The sequence below is a fragment of the Trachurus japonicus genome, chromosome 20, assembly GCF_045865225.1.
Source record: "Trachurus japonicus isolate A0001 chromosome 20, Traja_1.0".
Lineage (NCBI taxonomy): Eukaryota > Metazoa > Chordata > Actinopteri > Carangiformes > Carangidae > Trachurus > Trachurus japonicus.
The window spans coordinates 23372015-23399772 of NC_140926.1; the positions used below are offsets into that span (position 1 = coordinate 23372015).

General features: G+C 42.6%; 1 protein-coding gene across 2 annotated transcripts in view; it reads left to right on the forward strand.

Annotated features, from left to right (window-relative positions):
* Positions 1 to 27505, forward strand: part of pld1b (phospholipase D1b) — a 51695-nt gene extending 24190 nt beyond the window's left edge. For both annotated transcript variants that reach the window (XM_085762738.1, XM_085762739.1), the window contains exons 5-26: positions 4 to 115; positions 919 to 984; positions 1086 to 1144; positions 1251 to 1343; positions 2362 to 2514; positions 2690 to 2839; positions 6073 to 6156; positions 6768 to 6849; positions 8541 to 8651; positions 8738 to 8920; positions 9698 to 9923; positions 14641 to 14769; positions 14865 to 14983; positions 15469 to 15582; positions 16447 to 16557; positions 17447 to 17535; positions 20655 to 20768; positions 21563 to 21612; positions 23746 to 23880; positions 25000 to 25153; positions 25454 to 25571; positions 26530 to 27505. In XM_085762738.1, the coding sequence (XP_085618864.1) occupies positions 4 to 115; positions 919 to 984; positions 1086 to 1144; positions 1251 to 1343; positions 2362 to 2514; positions 2690 to 2839; positions 6073 to 6156; positions 6768 to 6849; positions 8541 to 8651; positions 8738 to 8920; positions 9698 to 9923; positions 14641 to 14769; positions 14865 to 14983; positions 15469 to 15582; positions 16447 to 16557; positions 17447 to 17535; positions 20655 to 20768; positions 21563 to 21612; positions 23746 to 23880; positions 25000 to 25153; positions 25454 to 25571; positions 26530 to 26754 (2677 nt within the window). In that variant the 3' untranslated portion in view covers positions 26755 to 27505. The remainder of the gene's footprint in view (positions 1 to 3; positions 116 to 918; positions 985 to 1085; positions 1145 to 1250; positions 1344 to 2361; positions 2515 to 2689; positions 2840 to 6072; positions 6157 to 6767; positions 6850 to 8540; positions 8652 to 8737; positions 8921 to 9697; positions 9924 to 14640; positions 14770 to 14864; positions 14984 to 15468; positions 15583 to 16446; positions 16558 to 17446; positions 17536 to 20654; positions 20769 to 21562; positions 21613 to 23745; positions 23881 to 24999; positions 25154 to 25453; positions 25572 to 26529) is intronic.
* The last annotated feature ends 253 nt before the right edge of the window (positions 27506 to 27758 follow it).

Consider the following 27758-nt stretch of genomic DNA (forward strand, 5'->3'; position numbering starts at 1 on the left):
CAGTCATACAATAAAGAGGCAGACGGCAGGGAGGAATGAGGGGAGGCAGATGCCCAACCTTCCCAGAGGACACGGAGAAGAGATGGGCAGAGAAGAGCAGGTGTCCAGTCGGAGGGTATGTCATCTGCCACAGACACCCCGCTTACACCTGGCATTAACATGGCTCTCATATCCAGATTGTTATCTGGATACAGTTTGAGATAGCATTTACACCTGCAATTAAAGGGATAGTTCAACATTTTGGCAAATTGGCCCATTGCCATAATTTCTTTATAATTTTAGCAGTAGATTTGCCGGTGCAAGCTGTTTTTAGATCAGTGGAGAAGAGCTGTGAGCTGCTCAGAGCTACGCTACGGAGGCTAATGGAATTTCTTGGTTTCCCTCATCAAACTCATCAAATACACAATCCAACAACTCCAAAACGCTCAAAAAATCTTCAAACAAAGGAGCGCTACATGGACTCGTTGTTTAAAACTCCAAAACGCTCTGGTGGACAAGTTGTGACCTGCACATTCACCACGCTATGAGATAATAACACAACGTTACCAGACAGAGTCGTTTTAGAGGTAAATGCAGAGACTGCTTGCCGAAAAACTGCTGCTCCTGATGGGAACGCGCATCAGCGGTTTTGCATGAATTTACCTCGAAAACAACTCTGTCTCCGCCGTTCTAAAAATAGCTTGCACCGACAATTAAAGGTAATGAACCTACTAAGACTATAGGGATTATGGCAATGGGCCAATTTGCCAAAATGTTATCCCTTAAACGTCCCCAGTGTGTCTTGGGTGCGTTTACACCTGTATTCATGTGGTCAAGCACTGATCACTGAAAACGTATGTTAATGCGCAGGTGGAAATTTATCTGTTGATATTTCATTCTCTGTAGTTACCATCTGACATTTCACTAATTTTGTTCCAGAAACAACTAGAAGACTACTTGAACAACCTGCTGAAGATGCCGATGTACAGGAACTACCATGCTACGGTAACTACGATGGTGGACTATGGTCTTGAAAATGTAGTTTCACACATTGAATCAGGAAAAGACACTGAGAATGACTTTGCTTTGTTGAATTTGTTCTTCAGATGGAATTCATTGATGTCAGCCAGCTGTCTTTTATCCACGACCTGGGACCAAAGGGCTTGTAAGAAGAGCTCACTGTCAGAAACATTGGTGTCTGTAAAACCACGACTAGTCCTAGTACAGTACAACAGTATTTCACTGGGCCATAACCGTTCTTTGTCTCACAGAGAAGGGATGGTGCTGAAACGATCTGGCGGTCATCGGATCCCCGGGTTGAACTGCTGTGGTCGCAGCAAAATGTGCTACCGCTGGTCTAAACGGTCAGTCAACATCAGTTCATTTATTAGTTTATTTGCAATGGGACTCTGCATATCCATGAACAGACATGTAAATAGACCAGATTTAGCTCTGGAGCTCGTTTCCATCAAAGCATACAAACACTGTCAGGACACTGACAGGATTAATTTAATGTTAAAGGAACATTGTGTAACTTCTCCTGTTATCTATTCACGAGAATCGATTATTTGGTTCAAAAGTCTGTTTTTCATTAATCAGTAATCCCCCCATCAACAAAGTGAAGTGTTCCTTTCAGCTCTGAATGAGCCGTTCATATCAAGTCAAGTCAAGTCAAGTCATGTTTATTTCTAGAGCACATTTAAAAACAACAGATGTTGACCAAAGTGCTTTACATACAAGATTAGTTCAAGCAAAGACAGGACATATCAGCTCTCATTCATATCTCCATGGAGCGGGTAAGCTCGGTGCTGCTGCCATGTGGTGTCTCCATGTTTTTACGTTCAGTGGCAGCGTGACGGTAGGAAACCACGGAAACTCAGCGGAGACACCGGAGCTGTCGGCTCATGTGGAGGTGGTGTCTGTGAAAAGTCACCACGGTAACGCAGTGAGGAGGAATGGAGCGTTACACTGATGCTGCATTCACCTGCAGTCGGGCAGACGGCCGTCGCTAACAAACCAGATGTCATTTTAGTCACAGAAGTTGAGAGAAAGACGGTAAAACGTGGGTCAGGTCAACAATACAACATCGCCATGACAACATATTGTCATGTGTATTGTTTTGCCTCGTGCTGACGGACCACTTGTTTACATAGAGGCTTGTTTATGCCGTTACGTGCAGCGGCTGTCGTCCGTCTGCCGTCTGCCCAATTTCACGTGAATGCAGCATGAAAAATATGATTGAGTTGCTTGTGATATACAACCACAACGCTAGATGGGAGTAATTCTACACAATGTACCTTTAAGGATAACTTTGTACTGTCCTTTCTGAATTTGAATATTAAAACACTGACTGTGTGTGTGTGTGTGTGTGTGTGTGTACAGCTGGCTGGTGGTGAAAGACTCCTTCCTGCTCTACATGAAGCCAGACTCAGGGGCCATCTCCTTTGTCATGCTGGTGGACAAAGAGTTTGGCATCTTGATGGATTCTAAAGACACAGAGACCAAGCACGGCGTCCGTATCGACAGTCTGTCCAGGTCTGTGACTCACACCACCAATCTGTTGTTTTAAATGATGACATCACTGACCAGAACTCACTTACTCTACTCATTTCTAATGTCACGTAGAGGTCAACAAGACAAGACCATGAATTGAATCCATTGCAGATGTGCTCATCTTGCCCCATCTGTGTGTGTGTGTGTGTTTGTGCAGGTCCCTGGTACTGAAGTGTACCAGCTACAGACACGCCCGCTGGTGGGGTCAGGCCATCGAAGGCTTCGTCCAAAAGCACGGCTCCGCCTTCCTCACCGACCATCGCTTTGGATCCTTCGCCAGAGAGGAGGAGAACATCCCTGCCAAATGGTAACCATGGGAACCATGGCATTGCATTCACATCTGACTTTTTACCCATTTATCTTTATAAAATCATGTTGGTTGAAGTGGACGAGGAATTATTGAGGCGAAAATGACGGATCAGTTCACTTTAAAGATTTATCACCACCAACATTTGTTAATTTTTTATTAGGATGAGTTGTCCTAACTCAGCAGACTATTTTATTTATTTATTATACAACATTACAATATTACTATAACCTTTATTTATAGAGCATTTTTATAAAACAGGGTTTAGATAAATTAATAATAATAAAAAAATGAACATACAAATATCACCAATGTTTATTAATGTGTCATAGTTTCACCTTTTGTGCAAAGACAGGTGTTAGTAAAACAGTCTAGATCAGGCCTAGTCCAGCTGGCTGCCTGCCTGTGTGTCTGTGTCTGTGTCTGTGTGTCTGTGTCTGTGTCTGTGTCTGTGTCTGTGTCTGGGTCTGTGTTTGTGTTTGTGTCTGTGTGTGTCTGTTTCTCTGTGTGTGTGTGTCTCGCTGGAGTAACCCAACACAAAGAAAGGGAAAGTGAGCCTCGTCTGTTCATCACCTGTCCCCCTGGAGGGCAACACTATACTGTCTGTGAGACTGTGTTTGTGTATGTTTGTGTATGTATGTGCGTGTGTGTGTGTGTGTTTGACCACTGTGAAAACATAATGGTTCATCACAAGATGGACAGATTGAAAAGTGAGAGGATGTTTATTAAAGGAGTCATCACCCGGAAATCGCATTTTTCCTTGTTAAAACATGTATACTGGTGTTGGACCTCAGTGGAAACTTGCCTGAAAACCTGGGGTTTGAAAGTGGCTGAGTTTTTTGGTTTGGGCTCTTTGTTTAAGCCAGAGTAGCTCATGAGGCTGCACACCACAACATTACGAGATTTTGATTCTGCGCCTACGGTGACGTCACCGTGGCGACTGCTTTCATAAACACACCTCTCTTCCACCACCCCGACTTCTGCCGCGCCGCCATTACGGGTTGTTTTATTTCCCACTGTAGCGCTGTTATTTCGTCACTTTATTAAGTTTTAATAATTTTTCATGCGAGAAAGTAAGGGTTTAGATCCCCAATGTGCGGTTAGTTTATCCGGATGACGGCTGTTTAAAGTTTTCTCCGCGTTGGGAGAAGTGAGGTGCAGCCAGCTGCAGCCAGCACCAGAGGAGCGGAGGAGTGACTCCTCAACCCGCCTGCAGCGCTCGTTTACCTGGCCGAACGACATCGTCATGCCGCCGAAAGAAACTATCGTTAATTTATTAAGTTTTAATATTTTTTCATGCGAGAAAGTAAGGGTTTAGATCCCCAATGTGCGGTTTATCCGAATGACGGCTGTTTAGAAGTTAGCTCCGCGTTGGGAGAAGTGAGGTCCAGCCAGCTGCAGCCAGCACCAGAGGAGAGGAGGAGGAGTGACTCCTCAACCCGCCTGCAGTGCTCGTTTAGCCGGCCGATAACAACGTCGTCGTGCCGCCGGAGGAAAGGGTCGTTAATTTATTAAGTTTTAATATTTATTCATGCGAGAAAGTAAGGGTTTAGATCCCCAATGTGCGCTTAGTTTATCCAAATGACGACTTAGAAGTTTGCTTCGCGTTGGGAGAAGTGAAGCCCCAGCGAGGCAGAGGAGCGGAGAGTGACTCGTCAGCAACCCGCCTGCAGCTGCTCGTTAACCGGTCAAACTACGTTGTCATCCCCGCGGAGGAAACGGTCGTTAATTAACTTACCCGCAGGTTTGTAGAGGTTTACCGCCGACTGGTTAAATTCTTTTTAGGTGATAAACGTTTGTCTCACTGATGAAATCTAACAATTGTGGCAGTCGTATTAGTTTGTTTGAATGAAAAGTGAAGCTTCACGCAGAGCAGCAGCAGCTTTGCACCGGGGCTCTGTAGCCTACGTACAGAAATCACCACATTTGCATCAATAAATACATGTTTTACAATGAACCGATACAATTTTGTTTTATTTTATTAAGTTATAACATGGTTACGGTACATGACAGAGCAGCATAGGTATGCGGTTTCCAATACAGCCTGCATGTAGCCCACAGGGCCAGCCACCATTCCGGCTCTGTCCTCCCTGCGTCCAATCAATGCGCGCCTCATTACATATTAATACAATGAACATCCGGACCAGTCAAAACCTCGCGCCTACTCTCACGAGAGAAAGTTGCCATATGAAAAAGTGTCAGAACAAGCTCTATGTTTGAATTTTTAAAAAAAAAATGTTTCCAATAAGTTTTAAGAACTGATTCAAAGCAATTAAAGGGGGATTGGATACATAAAAAACCAGGTGATGACTCCTTTAAGGTTCTTCTCACCATTTAAAGGATAATTACCGTTTTTTTACAACCTGGACCTTATTTCTAGCATAAAATATGATCATTTACTCACCCAGATAACTTTGGTGTCATTACAAGTTGTTCCGACGAAATTAGCTCCAGCCAAGAGCCGCGTATATCCGAAACTCGTTCATTTCACCAATATTTAGTTATGATAGGCTAGTGCTATTCCCCTTATAGTCCGAGGTTAGCTGTTATCAACATCCAGGGTCTGTAGGTTGACCTACTGACCTCTGACCTGGATGATGTCATCTCTGAGCGCTGCACAGCTCATTCTGATAATAATCATTCCGCTTCGGCATCCAGGTCCATTTTTATCTCAACTAGCCGGAGCTTTAGTGAGTCCAGGTTGTGGAGAGGAAGCCTGTGGAAGCTGAACTTCATCCAGCTGCTCATTTTGTTCCAACAAGTCAGAAACACGCAGAAACGAACTTTAGCATTAGCAACAAGCCGCGCCGCTCGGCACTCAGAGATGACATCATCCAGGTCAGAGGTCAGTAGGTCGACCTACAGACCCCGGATGTTGATAACAGCTAACCCCGGACTCAGAGGGGAATAGCACTAGCCTATCATAACTAAATATTGGTGAAATGAACGACTTTCTCTGTAGATAATGTGTTATTTAGAGGCTATTCTGCTGCCCTGTAGACTCACATTATATGGATATACGCGGCTCTCGGCTGGAGCTAATTTCGTCTGAACGACTCGTAATGACACCAAAGTTATCTGGGTGAGTAAATGATCGTATTTTATGCAAGAAATAAGGTCCAGATTGTAAAATTCAGTAATTATCCTTTAACGTTGTGTGTGTGTGTGTACGCTTGCACTAGTGTGTGCTTTTATCTGTGCTCATGTGTGTCAACATATTTTCTTTCCTACAGGTATGTAAATGGGAAAACGTACATGGAGGATGTGGCTGACGCTCTGGAAGAAGCTAAGGAGGAAATTTTCATCACAGACTGGTGGTGAGTGTGTGTGTTACAGTATGTGTGTGTTGTGTGGCTTGATCACACTGGGGTGTAATTGTTAGGACTAATTGTCTGGAGAGGCTGGGGATTTTCTCTCTCTTACTGTGTGTGTGTGTGTGTGTGTGTGTGTGTGTGTGTGTGTGTGTGTGTGTATTTGAGAGTGCAACGAGTGCATTCAGCGGTCACCTCCAGGAGAGGTTTTCTGGTCAAACAGATCAGTTACAGTCTGAGGCTCAGACTACTGTTATACAAGCACACACACGTAGATGCACACATATCAAGACTACAAGTCCAGTGTGTGTGTGTGTGTGTGTGTGTTTGGTTGATTATGTAATATAGAAAGAAGTAAAAATGGAAAAGGACTCCATATCAGGAGAAATTCAGTTTTGGTGCCGCTGGAAACTCTTTGAACTCTTCTAAGTGAAAGAAAGAACATGATGAAAAGAGAGGTGGAGGAAATTCACATGTTGACCAAACACAGATGAGAGAAACATGGAAATTGGAGAAATAGGACAGAGGAAGGAAAGAAGGAAGGAAAGGTTACTAAAAAGGAAAGGAGGAGATACAAGCTGCTCAGTCTGATCTCTCCCTCTGTGTCCGACCCTCAGGTTGAGTCCAGAGATCTTCCTGAAGAGGCCGGTGGTGGAAGGAAACCGCTGGCGTCTCGACTGCGTACTGAAACGTAAAGCGGTGAGTGAGAGAACAAGTCATCAGTACATCCTCTTCATCATCTGTGACAGAGTGAGACAGAGTGAGACAGAGTGACACAGAGTGACACAGAGTGACACAGAGCGAGACAGAGTGAGACAGAGTGACACAGAGTGAGACAGAGCGAGACAGAGTGAGACAGAGCGGTCTCAGGATAGAAATGACTTTTTTTTTTCTTCAAGATTTGGTAACATTTTATAAGTACACAACTTTATAACACATGAATGCTCATCAGTATGTAGTTTATAAATACAGTTAGTGCTTATCAATGATGAGTACTGTGTTTATAGACTACATACTAATACTAAATGTGTTATAAATGATGAATTCAGTTTTTTAATGCTTAACTAACGAGTAATAGTGTGTACTTATTATAAAGTGTTACCCAAGATTTTTTGGGGGCATTTCTGCCTTTAATTGACAGGAAAGTGGGAGAGGGACTGGGGAAATGACACGCAGTACAGTGGGGAATCGATCCGGAGATCACTACATTGGGCGTTGCCAACCTGGGACGTGCTCTTAACCACTGAGCGCCCCATGACTTTTTTTATAAACAAAATTTATATAAAATACCCAGCATTCAGCTGGATTCAGTTCAGAGACACACAGCTACATGTACCTCCTCCTAACATGAGGCTAACTCCTGAGAAACATACAGTCTCTTTTCCCATTTCCATCAGCTCACTGCTGGATCATCTATTGTGATGATGCACAGATCTCCACATTCACTGAGCTTTATTTTAGATCCTTTTAAATATCAATGTTTTCTAAGTGTGAATCCATGAGGTTGAGTTTGGGGGAATCAAAAAAGATGCTGAAAACATTGAGCATATTTCTATGTAACTAAGAGATGCAGCCATACAGTAGATAGTACACACTTTACTCACTGGTCACACCGAACTGTTGCTGGAGGAGCAAATACAAAAGTGTCAGGCATCATAATGTAACTTATTAAATGTTTTAGAAGTGATTTTTGTAAATACTGTCGGAAATCCCAGGTGAGAGTGTTTTTTAACCTGCCTTTGTGTAAATGTATGTAAAGCCCTTAAAGGGATAGTTCAATATTTTGGCAAATTTTGGCAAAAGCCCATTGTCATAATCCCTACAGTGTTAGGAGTAGGTTCATTTTCTTTGCAAGCTATTTCTAGAACAGCAGGGCAGAGCCGTGAGCTGCTCAGAGCTATGCTATGGAGGCTAATGGGATTTCTTGGTTTCCCTCATCAAACTCATCAAATACACAATCCAACAACTCTGGTGGACAAGTTGTGACCTGCACATTCACCACACTATGAGATAATAACGGAACGTTACAAGACAGAGTTGTTGCTCTGCCGTTCTAAAAACAGCTTGCACTGACAATTAAAGGTAGTGAACCTACTCCTAAAACTATAGGGATTATGGCAATAAGCCAATTTGCCAAAATGTTGAACTATCCCTTTAAATGAATATACTGTATATATTTTAAATTCATTGACCCATCCATCCATTTCTGATGTGTATCCAGGTGTAGGTGAATGACAATGTTTAATGAGTCATTGAAATCAGGATTTATTCTTATATACAGGTGTGTGCCAGAGATACACTGTTAGTACTCAAGGCCATTCCAAACCCAGGGATAATAAAAGTGGAAAGTTGGACAGGTGTTTAATGGTGTGTTTGTTTTGTTTCTGCAGCAACAAGGAGTCAAAATCTTTGTGATGCTGTACAAAGAGGTGGAGTTGGCCCTGGGTATCAACTCAGGATACAGCAAGAGGACGCTGCTGCGCCTCCACCCCAACATCAAGGTGAGTGTCTGGGCCGCGCCCGCTCTCATCCGTCTGAACGTGCCACCATGTTTTCTTGTCTGAGGCTCCACACGTCGTCTCACCAGGTGATGCGCCACCCGGACCACGTCTCCTCCGCCGTCTACCTGTGGGCGCACCACGAGAAGATCATCGTCATCGACCAATCAGTGGCCTTCGTGGGTGGCATCGACCTGGCGTACGGACGCTGGGACGACAGGGAGCACCGGCTAACTGACGTTGGGAGTGTGACACTTTCTAACATGGAACAGGTGTGTTACAACACACACACACACTGCCGACCTGTCTGTGTTTTTTTGTTAAAAGGGATAGTTCAACATTTTGGCAAATTGGCCCATTGCCATAATCCCTATAGTTTTAAGAGTAGGTTCGTTACCTTTAATTGTCGGTGCAAGCTATTTCTAGAATGGCGGAGCAGAGCCGCAAGCTGCTCAGCTACGCTACGGAGGCTCATGGGATTTCTTAGTTTCCCTCATCAAACTCATCAAATACACAATCCAACAACTCCAAAACGCTCTGGTGGACAAGTTGTGACCTGCACATTCACCACACTATGAGATAATAACACAACGTTACAAGACAGTTGTTTTAGAGGTAAATGCAGAGACTGCTTGCTGAAAAACTGTCTCCGATGGGAATGCGCATCAGCGGTTTTGAGGGAAAGTTTGATGAGGGAAACCAAGAAATCCCATTAGTCTTCATAGCGTAGCTCTGAGCAGCTAGCGGCTCTGCTCTGCCGTTCTAAAAATAGCTTGCACCGACAATTAAAGGTAACAAACCTACTCCTAAAACTATAGGGATTATGGCAATGGGCCAATTTGCCAAAATGCTGAACTATTCCTTTAATAATTGGACCTTTTTCTTTCTTCTGTATTACTTTATTTTTTTGATTGATTGATTGAATTTTTTTTTTTTGAACATGAGAAAAATGAAATGAAATAAAACAACACAACAGCAATAACAACAAGTAAATGGCGCATGTTACATTGGCACAACTAACTAACACTATATGTTTAAACTGTTGCCAGGCCAACGCTGCCTCCACCAGTAAAGCAGCTCCGTCCAACGGCCGCGGCGCCGCTTCTGCCTCCCAGACCAATGGGAAGGGCATCTTCACGGTGACGGACTCGGTGGACCAGCCCAAGCTGAAGGGCCAGGGCCGGGCCAAGAGGAGCAGGTTCAGCATCAAGAGACACCTGCAGAAACACGGCCTGGCTCAGGCCGACAGCGACAGCGACCTGGAGAATGAAGAGAGTGAGTAGTACGCAGAGATTGTTTTGATTTACCTCTGTGATGAGCCAATGACAGGAGCTTCTAGCTGTCGCTGCTGGAACACCTCATGGACTTGTTTGCCAACTCAGTGTGATTGATTGCAGACAGATCACAGACTAGAGAATCACAATGAGTCCAGTCAAACTAAAAAGAAAACATTCCCCCTGCTTTCAGTTCGTTCCTGAATGTGTCGTCATCATCATCATCGGTAACCTTTATTTAGCCAGGCAAAATTGCTAAGAAAACATTCTTATTTAAAGTTATGGTTGGTAATCCTGTCCAGAAACATGTTTTGTTATACTGGGTGAAATGCTCCTTCTATCCTGAGAGTAATCAATACATTATGTCTTCAGAAAAAGGAACGGAAATAATCAGACCTCAGTGTCAGCTACAGCACTGACAAAACTCTGACCAATCCATGCTTTTCGCTCCGAAAAGGAAAAACCAATCAGATGCCTTCATGTCTAGTTCTGTTTACGCCCAATCAAGCTGCCGTCTCTCTCTCTCTCTCTCTCTCTCTCTCTCTCTCACCTACGTCTGTAGAAAAGCCACATTCCAGTCTGGTGGATGGCAGTGTAACTCTGGTAATGTACGTTGGGAGTCTTCACCCACGTCCGTGGAAAGGTGAAGGTGTGGCTTCAGAGAGCAGTCTGAGGAAAGGAGCTGGGACTTTTGACTTGTGTATTTTCAAAATGTGGCCTGATAGAACCGATTTTCCAGAATCTCCAACCCTACCTTTATGCAACGGTAATGTTTGATTAGAATAAGATAAAAACTGCTCTAAAGGTGCGTTCACACCGGACCTTTTATTTTTGTCGCCGTCGCTCATGTCGCTCCAAAATAATCGCTCTGTCACTCAGCTGCAGCCGCTCGTCAGTTTGGACAGTTCAACAGATCGCTCTGATGACGTCATTCAAGCGATTCCAGTGAATTTCACCTCGTTTGTATTGGTCTATTGTGGCTGACAAGGAAGTTTTATTATACAGACTTATGTTCTCTGTATTATTATGGGGTTGAATGTGTACTGTAGCAACACACTAAAGCACTATGCTGCTCCACACAAGATGCTGTTCACTAGCTACGTCTGGGAGGATGAACCGGAGACCGGCGGAGGGAGACTCAGAGTGGGGGTTCCGTCTCGGCGTTGTTCCGCCCGAGCCGGATTCGTGCCCCCCAGACGATGCCTTGGAGGAGATCTGAAAGGGAATGCGTTGGTTAAGAAGAAAGGGATGGAGGAAGAGAGGGAAGGATGGAGGGATGAGAGTGAGGATGATCCGGGAGGAGGCTGGAGCCGGGAGGCGCTTAGACGAGGGGAAGAAGGGAGGGTGGGTCGAGAAATCAAGGCAAGCAGAGGAAGGAAGGGGTTGACCCGGGTATTTGTAGGCTTGACCAGTGATTAGAGGTGTGGTTGAGGCGTGGCCCCGCTCCTGAACTTAAGTTAACTCCAGTTAACCTTCATTTATTGTGAGGTGGCTTCTACCAACTGTGATGAGTCAAATTAAGTCATGAAAAGATTTGGATTTGTTGTTTATTTGTCTGCAGGGTTACACAAAACATATTTACTGAGCTGCACTAGTGAAGAATACATTAGATTTAATCTGAATCTGACTTCATTTCTCTGAAGTCTGGTTTCTGTTATTGGTGTGCATGGTCTCGGGGGAGTCTTGTCTTGTGGTGTGGACTTCAGTGTCTTTCCTAGAGCAGTTGTGTGTGTTCGAAAGTTGACTACCGTAATTATACATCAGGTGACTCATTCCCTGACATTATAAAAGAGAACCACAGAGGTAACCTCACCTCTCAGGAGTCGTCTAATGACATCTGGAATTAATCTAATGTCATATCCCCTTATTTCATTTTTTAAAATTTCAAATCATAATTGGATCATAATATTGATACAACTGTTTTTCCTAAGAGGTGGTGATGTTACAGAAATAATTTGCAGTCAAATTATCCAGTTGTCTGATTTACAGAATCTCCAGTGATGATTTTTAGCCTTTTTCATGAATATTATTCCATTTTATTCACTGTTTTCACAACTTAAACATGTGGTCACGAATTGCGGATGAAAAGTTTTTGGTTGGTAGACCTGGCCAACTGTAGCAGCAGCAGCAGCAGCAGCAGCAGTTGGGTCTGTGCCTCTGTCTCAGCCTCTGGATGCTCTGACTGTCTAGGTTGGTCCGACAGTGTCACCAGCCAACACAACCTGATCCCAGGCAGGCTGCCAGAGCTGAGGGCGGCCGCTCCCATCGGCCAGTGTCAGGCTGGTGAGTCGGGCGGCTGGTTGAAGGCCTGCCAGGTCTCAACCCTGGCACCGGCCTCTCAGCCTGTAGTGTGCTTTGCAGTGGTTTTAATATTGATGTGATCTCTGTGTGCAAGTGTGAAGCTCCTTTCTTCCAGTGTGTTAAAGATTGATCTCAGTCGGTCACAACCACAAGGATCAAGACTGATTTTTCTTACTTACTATGAATAATGCAGAGCAGGAATTGTGTTCATGTTTGTGTGAACAAACAGGGCTGAAAGCACAGGGTAAGCTGCTCTTCTGTGTCCACTGCATTTCACATCAAAAAGCCGTTAGAAAATAGTGAAGAACGTCCATGACAGAGTCCAGGGTGACTTGTTGTCGTCTGAGCAACAAGCCAAAGATTTTCACTTCTCTTTTAATATAAACTAAGAAATATGAATATTACTTTTACTCAATATTAAAAAGCAGCTGATCTGATGATAATTTTTAGTCTGTTAACTGAATTAAGTCTTAGCTTCACTTCATTTTTAGCATTTTAATCAAAGAAACAAGATTCACAAGATTTCAGATGTGACAATAATACTATACTTGTTCAAGTCTTTTAGGATTTTTTCTGTTTGATATAGTAAATGCTTTGGGTTTTAAACTGTTAAATAAAATAACAGATCTGAAAATGTCAATATGGTGTCTTTGTTGTGATCAGCACTTTCTTTTACACTTTCATTTTCTGACATTTAATATAATAAATAAATAATATAAGAGAACCAGTGGATTTCGTATGAACCCACCATTTGAAAAGTTCCTCCTGACTCTGGAACAAGTCAAACTTTAGTTTTCCCTTTTTTAGAAAGTCTGGCTGCGCACAAATCAGACGAGGTTGGATTTTATTTGATGAGACTCTGCAGCCTGTAATCACTGGCGCTTTATGTTTCTTATAAACAATCTCATGTTTCTCCTCAGCACATGTCAGCTCTGCTCTGTGGTGGAACAGATGTGGAAGGTTTTTATTAGCTGCTGTTTGTTTGCCAGGATCATCTGTGTTTATCCTGCTGATGTGATAGATGGGAAGTGTCGACGCTGAGCGCGAGGCAAACAACCGCCACTGTAAACACACTGAGGCATGGTTTCATAGAAGAGAAACTTTTATGTTGCGTGTTTCTTAGATTACTCTACAGTCTGATTATTTACATAAGTAAGTAACAGTTTATCTCAGTTTATCCCCAAAATAATGAGAGTGAATATAAAACTGCAGGCCTGCACTTTGTCTTCCTGCTGAGGTTTCATCAAGCTGCAGAGCCGCCGTCCTTCCAGCTGCTGTTTCCAAACACTGGTGTTGCTCTGTGGTGTCGAAAATAAATAGATTATCAGCTGTTTATTAAAGAGGATAAACATACACCAGAAACCTAGAGTCTCTGTTTGTGGTAATTAAAAGAGACATGAACACAACATTAGTAGTTTTTGTTATAGTGTTTTTCAATCTTGTCGGTAAAGTTGGATCAATTCTACATTTTCTGTTTCTGTTGTGGATGTGAACATACTGTATCTCCTCATACATAGAGTAAGTAACATCAGACCTTTGTTTTCTCACTGTGATGATTTTCTTCAAGATCTCCTGCATGCTGACTTCGTGTTGTGTTGTTGCATGGTTATGAGAATTGATGCAGTGTGTGTGTTGTAATACTGTATGAAATTGTTTTGCGTCTGATAACCAGTGGGGATATGCGTACACCTCCAGGATTCTTAAAGGGATAGTTCAACATTTTGTCAAATTGGCCCATTGTGATAATAGGAGTAGGTTCGTTACCTTTAATTGTTGGTGCAAGCTATTTTTAGAACAGCGGAGCAGAGCCATGAGCTGCTCAGAGCTACGCTACGGAGACTAATGGGATTTCTTGGTTTCCCTCATGAAACTCATCAAATACACAATCCAACAACTCCAAAACGCTGAGGTTTTTATTTGTAACATAAATGTGGAAATGAAAAAATATAAAAAATTGTCTAATCAACCAAAGATTTTGCGAACCCCCCCTCGCATTAGCCTCAATCTGCCCTGAAGACTGAGTGCTGTTTAGACTTTGTATTACGGCCTCTTGTGTGATGAAGACAGTAGCTGCATTTCCATTACAGATTTTCGCAAAATAAAAGCGATATTTGTGAAACTTCGAAAAAGTGCAATTGCTATGGCTGAAGCTCTTGTTAACCTCATCTCAAGTCTTTCCAACACACTAGTGACAGTCCGTGTTTTCTTACAGTCAGAGTGATGCTTCTCAAAGATTGTGAGCAATCAAGCTCACAGGCTTCATGGTAGTTTCTGGGCCAACAACACCTGGACCAGACAGGACTGAATTAAGGATCCAGAGTTCCTTAAAAAAAAGTCCCTTTAAAAGCTCCTTCTGGTCTTCTGAAGATCTGTAGTTCCTTAACAACTGGATGTTCATGTGTGTGTGTGTGTTTCAGGGAGCGGCTCAGTGCGAAGTCTACACACAGGGGTTGGAGAGCTGTTTGGAGACACCCGGTTCTGGCATGGCAAGGACTACTGCAACTTTGTGCACAAGGACTGGATCCAACTGGAGAAACCTTTCGATGGTGAACACACTGTTACGCTCTCAACGTGCTGGAGGTGGAAACTCTTCACCGGCCCCCAGCCCGTCATTCTCACACCCGTCTTTCTGCTGTTTTAGATTTCATCGACAGACACACGACTCCCAGGATGCCCTGGCATGACATCGCCTCAGTGGTTCACGGGAAAGCAGCTCGAGACGTGGCCAGGCATTTCATCCAGCGATGGAATTTCACCAAGGTCAGAGGTCTTTTCATTCACTGATCAATCTGATTAATAAAGATGTACTCAACACCTACCCCTCTCTATTCAAAAACTGGATAGGTGAGGGGCAGGGCCGTTGTATAGGGGAGAAAGGTGATGATAACTCTAGGGGCCCAGCGCCCAGTAGGGCCCACAAAAACCCCAGTAGTCTAATCTTTGTATGACTGAATTATTCTGCATAAGACTCTGACTAATACTCATAGTAATGCTGCATTAGCATCAAAATAAAGTAGGCTAAATAAAAAATGCAAAATACAGGGGCGTCGCGCGGCGTAGTGGTTAGAGCAGTTAGACACTGAGTTCTCATTAACTGATCAGTAAATTTTGCTTTTTCATTAGTTCAGTCACTGGGTTAGTCACTTTTCAAGTCTGGACCAACACTGCAGCATGAATCTGTCAGTGTACAGTAGGAGGCATCCCATAATGCTTTGGTTCCTCTCTTGTCTCTTTTTCTCCACCAGCTCATGAAGCCAAAGTACCGCTTCATGTCGTACCCACACCTGCTGCCCAAGTCTCACACCACGGCCGGAGAGCAGCGCTACCAGGTCCCCAACTCCATCACCGCCAAAGTACAGGTCAGTGTGTGTGTGTGTGTGTGTGTCATGTTGTTTGTGTGTGTGTGTGTGATGATTGGCACTCATCACCCAATGGAGCTTTACCTGGTTGAAAACAAATGAAGACAGCTTCTGAAAGCCATCTGTTTGACATCATGCTCTGGTTTCTTGTGTATATTTGATCGATTGATTGATTGATTGATTGATTGATTGATTGATTGATTGATTGATTGATTGATTGATTGATTGATTGATTGATTGATTGATTGATTGGTTTCCATTATTGTGCCCAGCCCACATAGGCTTACAACACACCAAACAATATAAATACAGACGCTCAAAGATGACTAAAAAGTCTTCTCATAAATATGTATCCATTGAATCATGCAATGACATTTTTTCTTTTACCGGCAGATTTTCCAAAATATACAAAACAATAATAGTAAGTTGTAGGCTTATGTAGAATACAGTCCGTGCTTTTTCAATAAACCTGGCTAGGACATGGATCTACTTCTTGAAAAAAACAACTCAACATATCACACTCAGACATCCAAAATAAGTCGGGATTCTTCGCCTGAACTTTTTCAAACAAGGATTTCCTCATTTCATGCTACAGAGGGCATTGAAACAGAAAGTGAAACCCATCTTCAACAATATCAAGATCACACAAAATACATACACGCTGCTCTTCTGGGACCCCCTAATATGTGTGTGTATAACTGAATTAGAAATGAGTAGTGAGACTTGAGAAATTGGTGTTAAGAATAATTATGATGCTTAATTCAAGTTAATGGAGGGTGTTGAGAAACTGATTTTGTGAACACATGTTAAGTAGGGCTGAAACTGAGGCCTGAACACACCATCTCCCTGTCTCTCCTCCCTCAGATCCTTCGTTCGGCTGCAGACTGGTCGGCCGGCATCAAATACCACGAGGAGTCCATCCACAACGCCTACGTCCACGCCATCGAGAACAGCCAGCACTTCATCTACATAGAGGTACTTGTCCACACAAACAACAGTCCCAGTGCTCCGTTAAGTCTAACCAGGACTAAAGTTAAAATGAAACCGGTGGTAACCATAGCAACAACACAGATGGTCAAACCTGACCATGACCATGCAGTGGCAGTCCACTACGTATAATTCAAGCCACTCCTCCTTAGAGAGGAGCAGACAGGAGTAAACAGACTGAATCAGTGGGTAGTTCAGGGACAATTGGAATACAGAGTGTCCCATAAATCTGCAAACCTGGGCCAGTTCATGGCGCCGTGTGGGGAAGTGGGTTGAGCAGGCACCCCATATGCAGAGGTACAGTCCTCGCTGCAGTCGGACCCTGTTTAAATCCTGCATCAGGCAGCCCTTTACTGCGTGCCATCTCTCTGCCTCCCCATTTCCTGTCTCTCTCTACTATACTGTCAAATATAGGCAAAAAGATAGTTTTTGCACCCATTTGTATTCCATTATCATCTATCACTGCATCTGGTAAAGGTGGAGCTCATGGGTGATTTCATATCAATCTGGAAGTTCAATAATGTGTTAACATGCAATAATACATCACAGTCTAGTCGCTGATCATATCATGTAGTGTTTTTTTAAATCTGCAAAGTATCATGTAGATATGTGGAACCAAAATTCCGTTATTTCCCTCTCAAGTGAAACACTTTGAAGCAGAAAATAGAAATGAATGGGATTGATGGAAATAATATGAACAAGTGAGTAGGGTAAGTGTAATTTCCCAGTGTGAAAACATTAATTTAGTGGAGGTGGAGCGCAGTTTGAGTGTAGTTTTGAGACATCGTCTATTTATGATGCTGTAAAAGACCGAGTCAGTCAGTTGTTATTGTCTAAGTTTATTCATTGGAGTTGTGTGTGTTTGTTTTCCTATCAGAACCAGTTCTTCATCAGCTGTGCGGATAATCGGCACGTTTTCAACAAGATCGGAGACACGATCGCTGAGCGCATCATCAGAGCGTACAGGTAACACACAAGAGCCTGATCAGATATCCAATTAAATCAACACACATTGTAAACTTCTGAATGGCCGTGGGGTGTATTTAACTTTATCTTGAAATTATTTTCCCAGAAACACACAACCACACACACATAAACGCACACACACGGACAGACTGATTTCATGATGATTCAGTCTCTTTGTGTGTCATGTTTTGTTGTCGGAGCTTATCAGAGGACACACATCCTGCACAAAAACACAGGAAAACATATGGACACTAAGTGTTTTTCCTTGGAGCAGCGGTGTATAAACAGTATACACATACACAGATTGGGTGGAAGCTGCTATAAATGAACACATTGTTCAGTGTTGAATCAAACTTTCCTGTGGACAGAGGTTGAATGAAGACAAAACAGCAGCATGGCAGCTGCTACACACTCATCTACACATCTCATTGTACTTCTTCTAGTTAAACACTTATTTTCTCTTTATTTCTATTCAGGAATTCTATCTACCAGTCATGTTCCAAACAAATGTTAAAGAGTCCAACAAATGTAATCCATGAATGGGTAACACATAGATTATACAAACACATACAGTACAGAAACACACAGATTAATGTGATGTCTGGAAGGTCATCCAGTGTAAAAATAAAACCTACTGTATGCACCCAGCGCTTTATTGTAGTAACATCTAACAGTAGCAGCTGTGGAAAGGTCTATAAAATGAGTTTCAGATCATTTGTTTGAATTCAATAATAATTGGATTTAGTTGTTAGGAGTTGTTTTCGAGGTAAATTCATGCAAAACTGCTGATGCGCGTCTTTTTCGGCAACCGGTCTCTGCATTTACCTAAAAAACAACTCCATCTCGTAACGTTCTGTTATTATCTCATAGCGTGGTGAATGTGCAGGTCACAACTTGTCCACCAGAGCATTTTGGAGTTGTTTAATTGTGTATTTGATGAGTTTGATGAAGGAAACCAAGAAATCCCATGAGCCTCCATAGCGTAGCTCTGAGCAGCTCACGGCTCTGCTCCGCCGTTCTAAAAATAGCTTGCACCGACAATTAAAGGTAACGAACCTACTGCTATAGGGATTATGACAATGGGCCAATTTGCCAAAATGTTGAACTATCCCTTTAAGTTCATTCTTGATTTTTCTTTTTTTGTGTACCAGTACCCCAGTTTGGGAATCATCGTTGTACAGGAATACTAAGGTTTGATTGACATGTGTCTTCGTTTTGTAGTTTGTTCCCCAGAGAACATAAACAAGTTTATTTCAAGTTAAGATGAGAAATGTCTTTTACTATTGGTCACATTTAAATGTAGGGGGAAAGGTTGTTATATTATAGTTTGTTTTTGTTTTTTTTTAAAGTATTTTTTTTGGTGTTTTTGCCTTTATTTGATAGCACATAGTGAGATAGACAGGAAAGGGGGAGACAGAGAGAGGGGGAATGACATGCAGGAAAGGTCTGCCCGATGCGGGATTCGAACCGGGGACGCCTGCACCAAGGACTGTAGCCTCCACACGGGGCGGCCGCCTCAACCACCGCGCCACGCACCGCCCCATTATATTATTTTTTTTCAGTTTAGTTTTAGTTAGGGAGTCGTATTTTTTCACATCCCTTCTCTCTCCCCTTAAAGTGAATGTATTCTCCTCTTAAATTCCTTCTCTATCATATGGGTATCAGCAAGAATCCTTTGACCTGGGGTGGCTTTGACATGGAAATAAGTATACAGTACATGGTTTTAACAGTGTTGTATAAATGTGTATATGTAAACTGGTGAACGTGGTTTCCATTGTAAAACAGCTTGAGTGTGAGTTGATCTGAATCCAGTCACCTTCAGTTTAGACAGAAGCTTCTTCACTCTGCTCCTGTGTCAGTGTTTGGGAGCGTTGCTTGATTGACAGCTGTCTGTATCGTCTGGTGTCCTTCTCTGTCTAAACAGCTGAAGAGGTCAGGCAGGGCGTGTAGTGTGTTGGTGTCAGACGCTGCTGCTGCTGATCCTGTCATTATTTAGTTATTCTAAAGCCTGTGTGACACTGGTTGGACATGGTGTGGTGTTGCAGGCTTCATTAGTCCTCCCTGCTGCTTCATCCAGCATCAGAACCTTATATTATATTACAGTTTTTCTCCGTTGGTTTGGCTCATTTTTCGAAGCAAAAATTACATTCTCAAAACAACATGGGCAAACCTCCAAAACATCTTGGCAAATGTTCATAACAGATTTTTATTTTTCATTCATTTCATCAAATTGCAAATGTCATCGTACATCTTTGCAAATGATTAAGTTCAGGTAGCTGCAGTAGCACAATGTCCAATAGAATAGATCTTATTGATCTAAACTGATTGTTGATTCTCAGTCTGATGGTTGTTCTCAGCATCATTTCATTCTATAAGTCATCACATGCACAATAGTCTGTTCAATTGTCAAAATTAGTCAAAAACATAATACCATGAATAACATATATTTATTTACAGACTGTAGGCTACTTATAATTGTCCTTGTTTTTGTTTATGTGTTTATATTACAGTATATTACTGTGTACCTTTTCTTTTTCTCTGATGAATGGAAGTTACTTTACTTTACGTGTGAATAAAAATGGCTACCGTTCCTTGACAGTATGAGTGCGTGCATGTGTGATGTCAAATCTTACGTATAGGCCACTCTTACCCTAAAATCCTGTTTTTTAAAATTATTTTTTATTTTATTTTTTATTATTTTATATTATACATATTGTATTCTGTTAGCTAGACAAAAAAACTAGTACAGTAACTATTGTGAATGAAGCACTGGGCTCAGAATGAGAGGAGGACATGAGGGATATTTCAATGGTCCTCTGCCATAGTGACTAAACATCTAAACATTTTGACTTGCAGTGCTCACACAACGCCAAAGAGACGCTGCATTTTGGTGGGACTGACTATTTATATGAGAAGGAAATTTAGTTTGAAGTGAACTGTTTTGAGAGAGAGATGCGCTTTTGCAGGTGATCTATGGTGTTGTGCTGAACTGTATCACTGTTTTGCCAAATGATCTTAGAGTTTTGAGAATGTCATTTCTGTTTACTGAAATGAGCCAAACCAACAGAGAAAAACTGTAATATAATGACTCTCTCTCTCTCTGCTCTTTCATCTTTCAGGGAGGGTAAAAAATACAGAGTGTACGTGGTGACGCCTCTGCTGCCCGGCTTCGAAGGAGACATCAACACCGGAGGAGGCAGCGCCATCCAGGCTGTCATGCACTTCAACTACAGGTGTGTGTGTGTGTGTGTGTGTGTGTGTGTGCCCTTGTGACCAGAAATCGGCCATGAACCCAGCTGCTGTCTGAGTTTGTTGATGAGGGTGACATCCCGGAAGGAGCCACTGATGGATTACCACCACACTACACTCTTTAACTACAGTTATTAACCCTGAGTCCACTTTTGTGTGTGTGTGTGTGTGTGTGTGTGTGTGTGTGTGTGCGTGTGTGTCATTCCTTTTGAGGCGGACATTTATTGTCCGGTCTGCATTCTTGAGTAAACACAGCCCTCCCCATGCAAACACACTGGCACAAAGGCTTGTATTGAAAGGAATGTGGATATGCTGCTAATCCACCTCTGTCTCTCTGTTTTTCTGTCCCTCTGTCCCTTTGTCCACCTGTCTCTCTGTCCCTCTGTCCCTTTGTCCACCTGTCTCTCTGTCCCTCTGTCCCTTTGTCCACCTGTCTCTCTGTCCCTTTGTCCACCTGTCTCTCTGTCCCTCTGTCCCTTTGTCCACCTGTCTCTCTGTCCCTCTGTCCCTTTGTCCACCTGTCTCTCTGTCCCTCTGTCCCTTTGTCCACCTGTCTCTCTGTCCCTCTGTCCCTTTGTCCACCTGTCTCTCTGTCCCTTTGTCCACCTGTCTCTCTGTCCCTCTGTCCCTTTGTCCACCTGTCTCTCTGTCCCTTTGTCCACCTGTCTCTCTGTCCCTCTGTCCCTTTGTCCACCTGTCTCTCTGTCCCTTTGTCCACCTGTCTCTCTGTCCCTCTGTCCCTTTGTCCACCTGTCTCTCTGTCCCTCTGTCCCTGCAGGACCATGAACAGAGGAGAGTACTCCATCATCTCTCAGCTCAGGAGAGAGAGTAAGTCTGAGCATTATTATGTTTTAGCATCAATATACAATTTACTTTTACTGCTAATATTTACTTATATACATATACTATCACTGCAGTGCATTGCTGTTACTTCAACTGTAAGTGGTACTTTAAAATATAATATATGGATGATAGATAGATAGATAGATAGATAGATAGATAGATAGATAGATAGATAGATAGATAGATAGATAGATAGATAGATAGATAGATGGAATTTTATTGTCATTATATAAGTGTAACGAAATTAAAAGCTCAACTTTAAAGTGTAAGAACAGTAAAAAGACAGCAGACAATACATGCGACATTAAAGCCCCAGTATGTAACTTATTTGGCTTTTTATTAGCAAAAATCAAATCTGTCTTTCATAAATACGTATTTCACTGAAGTTGAATCACAGCCGCATACAAATGAAAGCTTTCTGGTACCTTAGAATGAGTTGTTACAAGTCGTTAAATACATAAGTGGGCGACGCATAAATATACATAAATATAAATACACCTACAGCTAGTCCCACTGCTACTGTGCTACTTTCTTTTTGCTATTGTTATGATAGAAATAGTTATTCTATAAAAATTGTTCAGAAATGCATCTCGGGCAACAAAAGGTTTTCAGTTATAGACAGACAAAAATGGTTATTAAAAATCTGTCATTATTTGTGATAATCTGTGATGAGATGAATGATAATAAACAGGCAGACATTCAGAACTAAAATTGAACCACAGTTGAACATAATGTAAAGTACGGTGGTGTATCAGCACCAGGAACAGTGACACGTGGAGCTGCTGAAGGGTTTGGTTCAGTAAATGGATCCTGCAGGATGGATAAAGGTTCCTGGAGGGCAGCCATATACTGTCCACTATGTATATCTTGTAATATAGGAACCACTTTAGTCTGTCATTAAACTGGAGCTCTAGTCTGTAAAGAGCAAACCTACAACCATACCACAGTTTTACAGTGCACCACATACACAGAGGAAAAACACACGGAAGAAAAACAAAAAGAAAGACACACATCTGCTGAGTGGTTTTCTGTATTTTAAGATAAAAAGTCATGTCTTTAATCACACTGCTAGTTTTACTCTATTAATGTCAAATCACATACTCTGTATTTATCACATACTCTGTATGTCTTTACTCGGGGGCATTTTCTTTATTAGATAGGACTGAGGCAGGGCCCCAGACTAACAGTGGCCCCTAACCTAAAACCTTAGGAGCACAACCAGAAAATGTAGGGGCGCACACTGTAACAAAGCAAATATTCACATTTCCTTTTCATTCATGATCCTCACATTGGCCTACAGTACTACCTGGAATGACAGATTCCTGATTCTTTGAGTCACCAGTGTTTCACCTCACTGCAGGCGGCCCCGGTTCGAATCCCGCATCGGACAGCCCTTTCCTGCATGTCATTCCCCATCTCTGCCTCCCCATTTCCCGTCTCTCTCTTGACTGTGCTATAGATTAAAGGCAATAAAAAGCCCAAAACATATACTTTAAAAAAAAGAGGGAAATTTATTGGTTGCACATGCGCAAGTAGATGAGAAATTTAGGCATCTTTATTTATATAGCGCATTTCATACCAAGGCAACTCAATGTGCTTTATACAAAGACAAAACATTTAAAAAGAACAGCATAAAACAGCATAAAAACAAACCAGTTTTTTTTTAATGAAAATAAAAAGTAAACATTAAACAGACTTAAAAGCAAAGAAGAATTAAAAAAAAGTAGAAGAAAAGAAAATAGATAAAGTTTAAAGTTCTTAAAAAGATTTCAGCCAAGCACGTGAAAAGAGAAGATGATTTTAACCTGGATTTAAAAGTGCTTTCACTGTCCCAAATTTTAGGGGCAAAATGCCCCCATGTAGGGAGAGTCTGGAGCCCTGGACTGAGGAGGTATGACAGGAAAGAGGGAGAGAATGGAGGAACAGACATGTGGTAAATGATCCTCCCTGGGATGCGCGTGAATGTGGTGACGTAGGGACGAGGGCGGGGACTGCTAACTCCATCGACTGACAGGAAGTTAGACAAATGACCGGATCGCTTACTTCTGCTTTAACTGTCCTCATGAAAATCTAAAACCTACAGTAAGAATCAGACTAAATGTTTGCTCCTGTCTGCAGTGGGCGACCAGTGGATGAACTACATCTCCATCACTGGTCTGAGGACTCACACGGAGCTGGAGGGGAAGCTGGTCACCGAGCTCATCTACGTCCACAGCAAGATGCTCATCGCCGACGACAACACGGTCATCATTGGTAAACACGCCTTTCACTTCACTTGAACCTGAAGGAGCAGAAAACAAGAGCTGCAGAGACAGATGTTTCCATCCCATATGTCTGATCACAACTAAAAATGTCAGAAAATAAGAAAAAATCAACATAAACCAAAGACACAGTGAGCTGTGGTGAGGTTTCTGGGTTCAGTTTCCACTGCAGCCACATGTGCTAAGAATACACAGTGTGTCCTATCAGATGTCTGACGGTCCTTCTCTTCATTGCTGGTTTAGTTTTTCCAACTTGGAAAAATGGAAAAGGCTCCAGATCCCGTAAAGCTGAACTTCCAAACCCTTTAAAATGTCATGTGAGCACATCAAAGAAACATCTCAGTTTCATAACAAAAAGAGCTGAAAATCTTTTGAAGCAGACAAAAATGTTCTGTCTTCCCACTTCCATGAATCATCTCATGTCATGACTCTTCACTTTGATCCACTGACCCACATGAGATACTGTGATCCATGTGCCAGACAGGTAATAGATGATTGACAGCTGTATGGACCAGGGACAAATTCTCTTTAGTTTGACAGTGGAGGCCTGTTTGGGGAAACTTGGACTTCTAAAAACAACCGCCCTCTGCCCATATCATTTCACTGCAATGATCTTGCATTACTGTATGTGACAAATAAATTCTCTTGATTCTTGATAAGTATAGTAGCCTATATTTCATATGAGTTTATATGTTGTATAATATTTAAGAAAAAAAATAATTTTGAGTTTCTAACTCACTCGACAGCAGTTCAATTCAATGGGTAGTGGAGCTGTGCATAGAGCCCATTGGGTTATCTGTTTAGTTTAGTTTTTTTTATTTAATTAATTTTACATATTAGAAAAACAATAGTGTTCTAATTACAGATATAAATTCAGCATAGATACCAACCCTCCACCCCCATCCCTCCGGCACCCAGTCCCAGCAGATTGACACAAGTTAAAAGTTAAAAGTTAAAGAAAAAGACAAACAAAAGAGAAAAAAAGATGGGTTGATAGAGGAAGGGATTTCATGTGTTTGGTGTTTCAAAGAGTCTGAATTGCAGCAGGTGTTTAGCGCCATCCGGTGGAGGCTGTGGTCTAACAGCCGTCTGCTCCTTGTTGCTGCTGCAGGCTCGGCCAACATCAACGACCGCAGCATGCTGGGAAAGAGGGACAGCGAGGTGGCGGTGATCGTGGAGGACTCGGAGACGGTGACGGCGGTGATGGACGGCGAGGAGTACCAGGCTGGGAAATACGCCCTGCAGCTCCGGCTCGAGTGCTTCAAGTACGGACACATCCTGAATCCTGGTTTTACACGTTCTGTTTACCAGACATAAAACATGAGTAAACCCATGCAGCATCTTCACTGTTGACCGTTTATCGTCAGTGTGAATGTTGAAATTCTGTTCTTTTTTCTTCATGAAGCAACTTTGTCAGTTTCATCATTTTGTGTCTCCAGTTAGTCAAATATCTCAGCTCGCAATTTCCTTCTGTGTTGTTCACGGTTTGATTTCCCCCCGGCCTGTAGTCCAGTATGTCCTCATCACCCTCACCCTCCTCCTCCTCTTCCCTGGTTTCCTCTCAGGATGATCCTCGGCGCCAACACGGATCCCTCCATCGACGTGTCAGATCCCATCAGTGACCAGTTCTACAAGGAGGTCTGGATGGCCACCTCCGCTCGCAACGCTACCATCTACCAGAAGGTGCAGTCCACTGTTTTATTCTCCTGAACTTTGTATAACATCATTGTCTGGAATTAATGTTTATTTTATTAAAGTGTAGCTATGATATCAGATGAGGTTTCATCAGTTTCTGAATAGATGAGTTTTATAAAAATCCAATTTCAGATTGTCCTCATGTAAGTGTTGATAGAAAGACAGTTACCCATGTTTTGGCAGCGGTTTTAGTTGAGAAGGTTTTTGATAACAAGTAATATTTTTTATCATATACGAGCTCTTTCTTCAATTTTGAGGTGGCACTAGGTCTATATACTGGCCCTGTGATAGACTGATGACTGCATGGATAAGCAGTGTAGTTAATGGATGGATAAAAGTTTGCTGGAGTTGGGTTTCCCAGCATTAAAGGAGACATATTATTCCCCATTTCCACAAATTAAAATAGATCCCAGGTGTCTTAAAGACATGTCTGTGACATGCTTTGGTCAAAATCCCTTAAGGATCAAACATCACAGCTCTTTTCATCCTCTCAAAACAGCCCTGTTCAGAACGGCTGCTTTCAGTGCCTGTCCCCTTAAATGCAAATTAACCACTGCTTGCTCCGCCCCTTCTACCGGCCCCATGAAGGGGTGGGATTATGCAAATTTGAAAACTAGTTACATCATTGTCGGACAACTGAGGGAACAGCTCGTAAAACCACATGGATTTCAACCTTCATTTTTTTTGCCAATTCTCACATTTTGGGGTCCAGAAGTCAAGACAAACACCCAAATACATGTTAAAGAGCCTTCAGAAAGTGATATTTTCATAATATGTCCCCTTTAAATGACTTGTGTCATTTTGACACTTGTGGGCTTCCGTAGCGCTATGTTCCTGTACAGTGTTGGAGGAAACTTCACTGCAGAAAATAATTTTTATTAAAGGTTCTGATTAAGGTTAGACATTTTTTTATGAATGCCTGACTCCTCTGTTTCTCTCTCTGCAGGTTTTCCGCTGTCTGCCATCCAGTGACGTCCACAACATCCTGGAGCTGGAGGGCTACCTGGCCAAGCCGGGCCTGGACAAGGAGGACCCGGCCCGCGCCCACGAGGAGCTGAAGAAGATCCGCGGCTTCCTGGTCCAGTTTCCTCTTCAGTTCCTGTGCGACGAAAACCTGCTCCCTCCCCTTGGCTCCAAGGAGGCCATGGTCCCCATGGAGGTCTGGACCTGAGACGGAGGGACTCACCTGTGTATTCATGTGTTCATGTACTGTCCATCACGTGGAAGGAAACCTGCTGCCATTTTGGAGGTGGAAATGGCTGCACAGCCTTTTTTTTAAATGTATAACTGTACTGTTATTTATACTCTTAAAAATTATTTTTATCGGTATATTAAACAAACATCTCTACTACTTGTCAGCTCTCAAACAATACTGTTACATTTTACCCTGAATTAAGACCAAGTGACATTCCCACCTCAACTTTGATCACCTGAATCAGCAGATGTGAGCCGTCCAGCTGTCCTGTCCACATCTGTAGACAGTAGTGCTAAACGTACAACAGTTGCCAAGCTGACAAAACTATATGTTCAGTGAACAATAGAGTATCTTAGTAACAGGGAATAGAGAACACTTTATTCTTCCCCAGTAATGATAAATAAGTGCATTGGGGACAGAGCTGCAGCAGCTTTGTAGAGGTTTGGACCGTCTCAACAGCAGCAGCCACCATCACCTCCAAAATAGCATCACCCTGTGTTGTGTGTCTGGGGCAGGTTTGATGAAGCCTCTGCTCCGTCGCTGCCACTGAATACACAAGGATAACGTTACACCTGCTCAGATTACACCATGTCAGTGAGAGAGCGTAGCTTCTCAACCTCACATGTACACAAAGCTTGTTGTTTTCCTCCGATGCAAAAACACAAAGTCAACCAGCAGATAGAGCGTTGAACTATACAGTGCCTGAAAATCTGGACTTCACGTTTACAAGAGGAAGAAAAAAAAAGACAGAAAAGAAAAAAAAGGAAGAGGAAGTACAGAAGGTGAAGTGATCAACTGTGGGGCCCGAGGCCTCCTCCTGCCCGAGCTATTACTCCATCATCTCCCTGTAGAGACGACTCGCTCCTACATTCTAACAACACTATGCAACGTTAAGGGGCTGGCGAACGCAGCTCTGGCTCTTCCGTATTGAGAGGGTTTTAAAAAGACACTAAAGGAGACTTGAATGAAAAAAACACTGG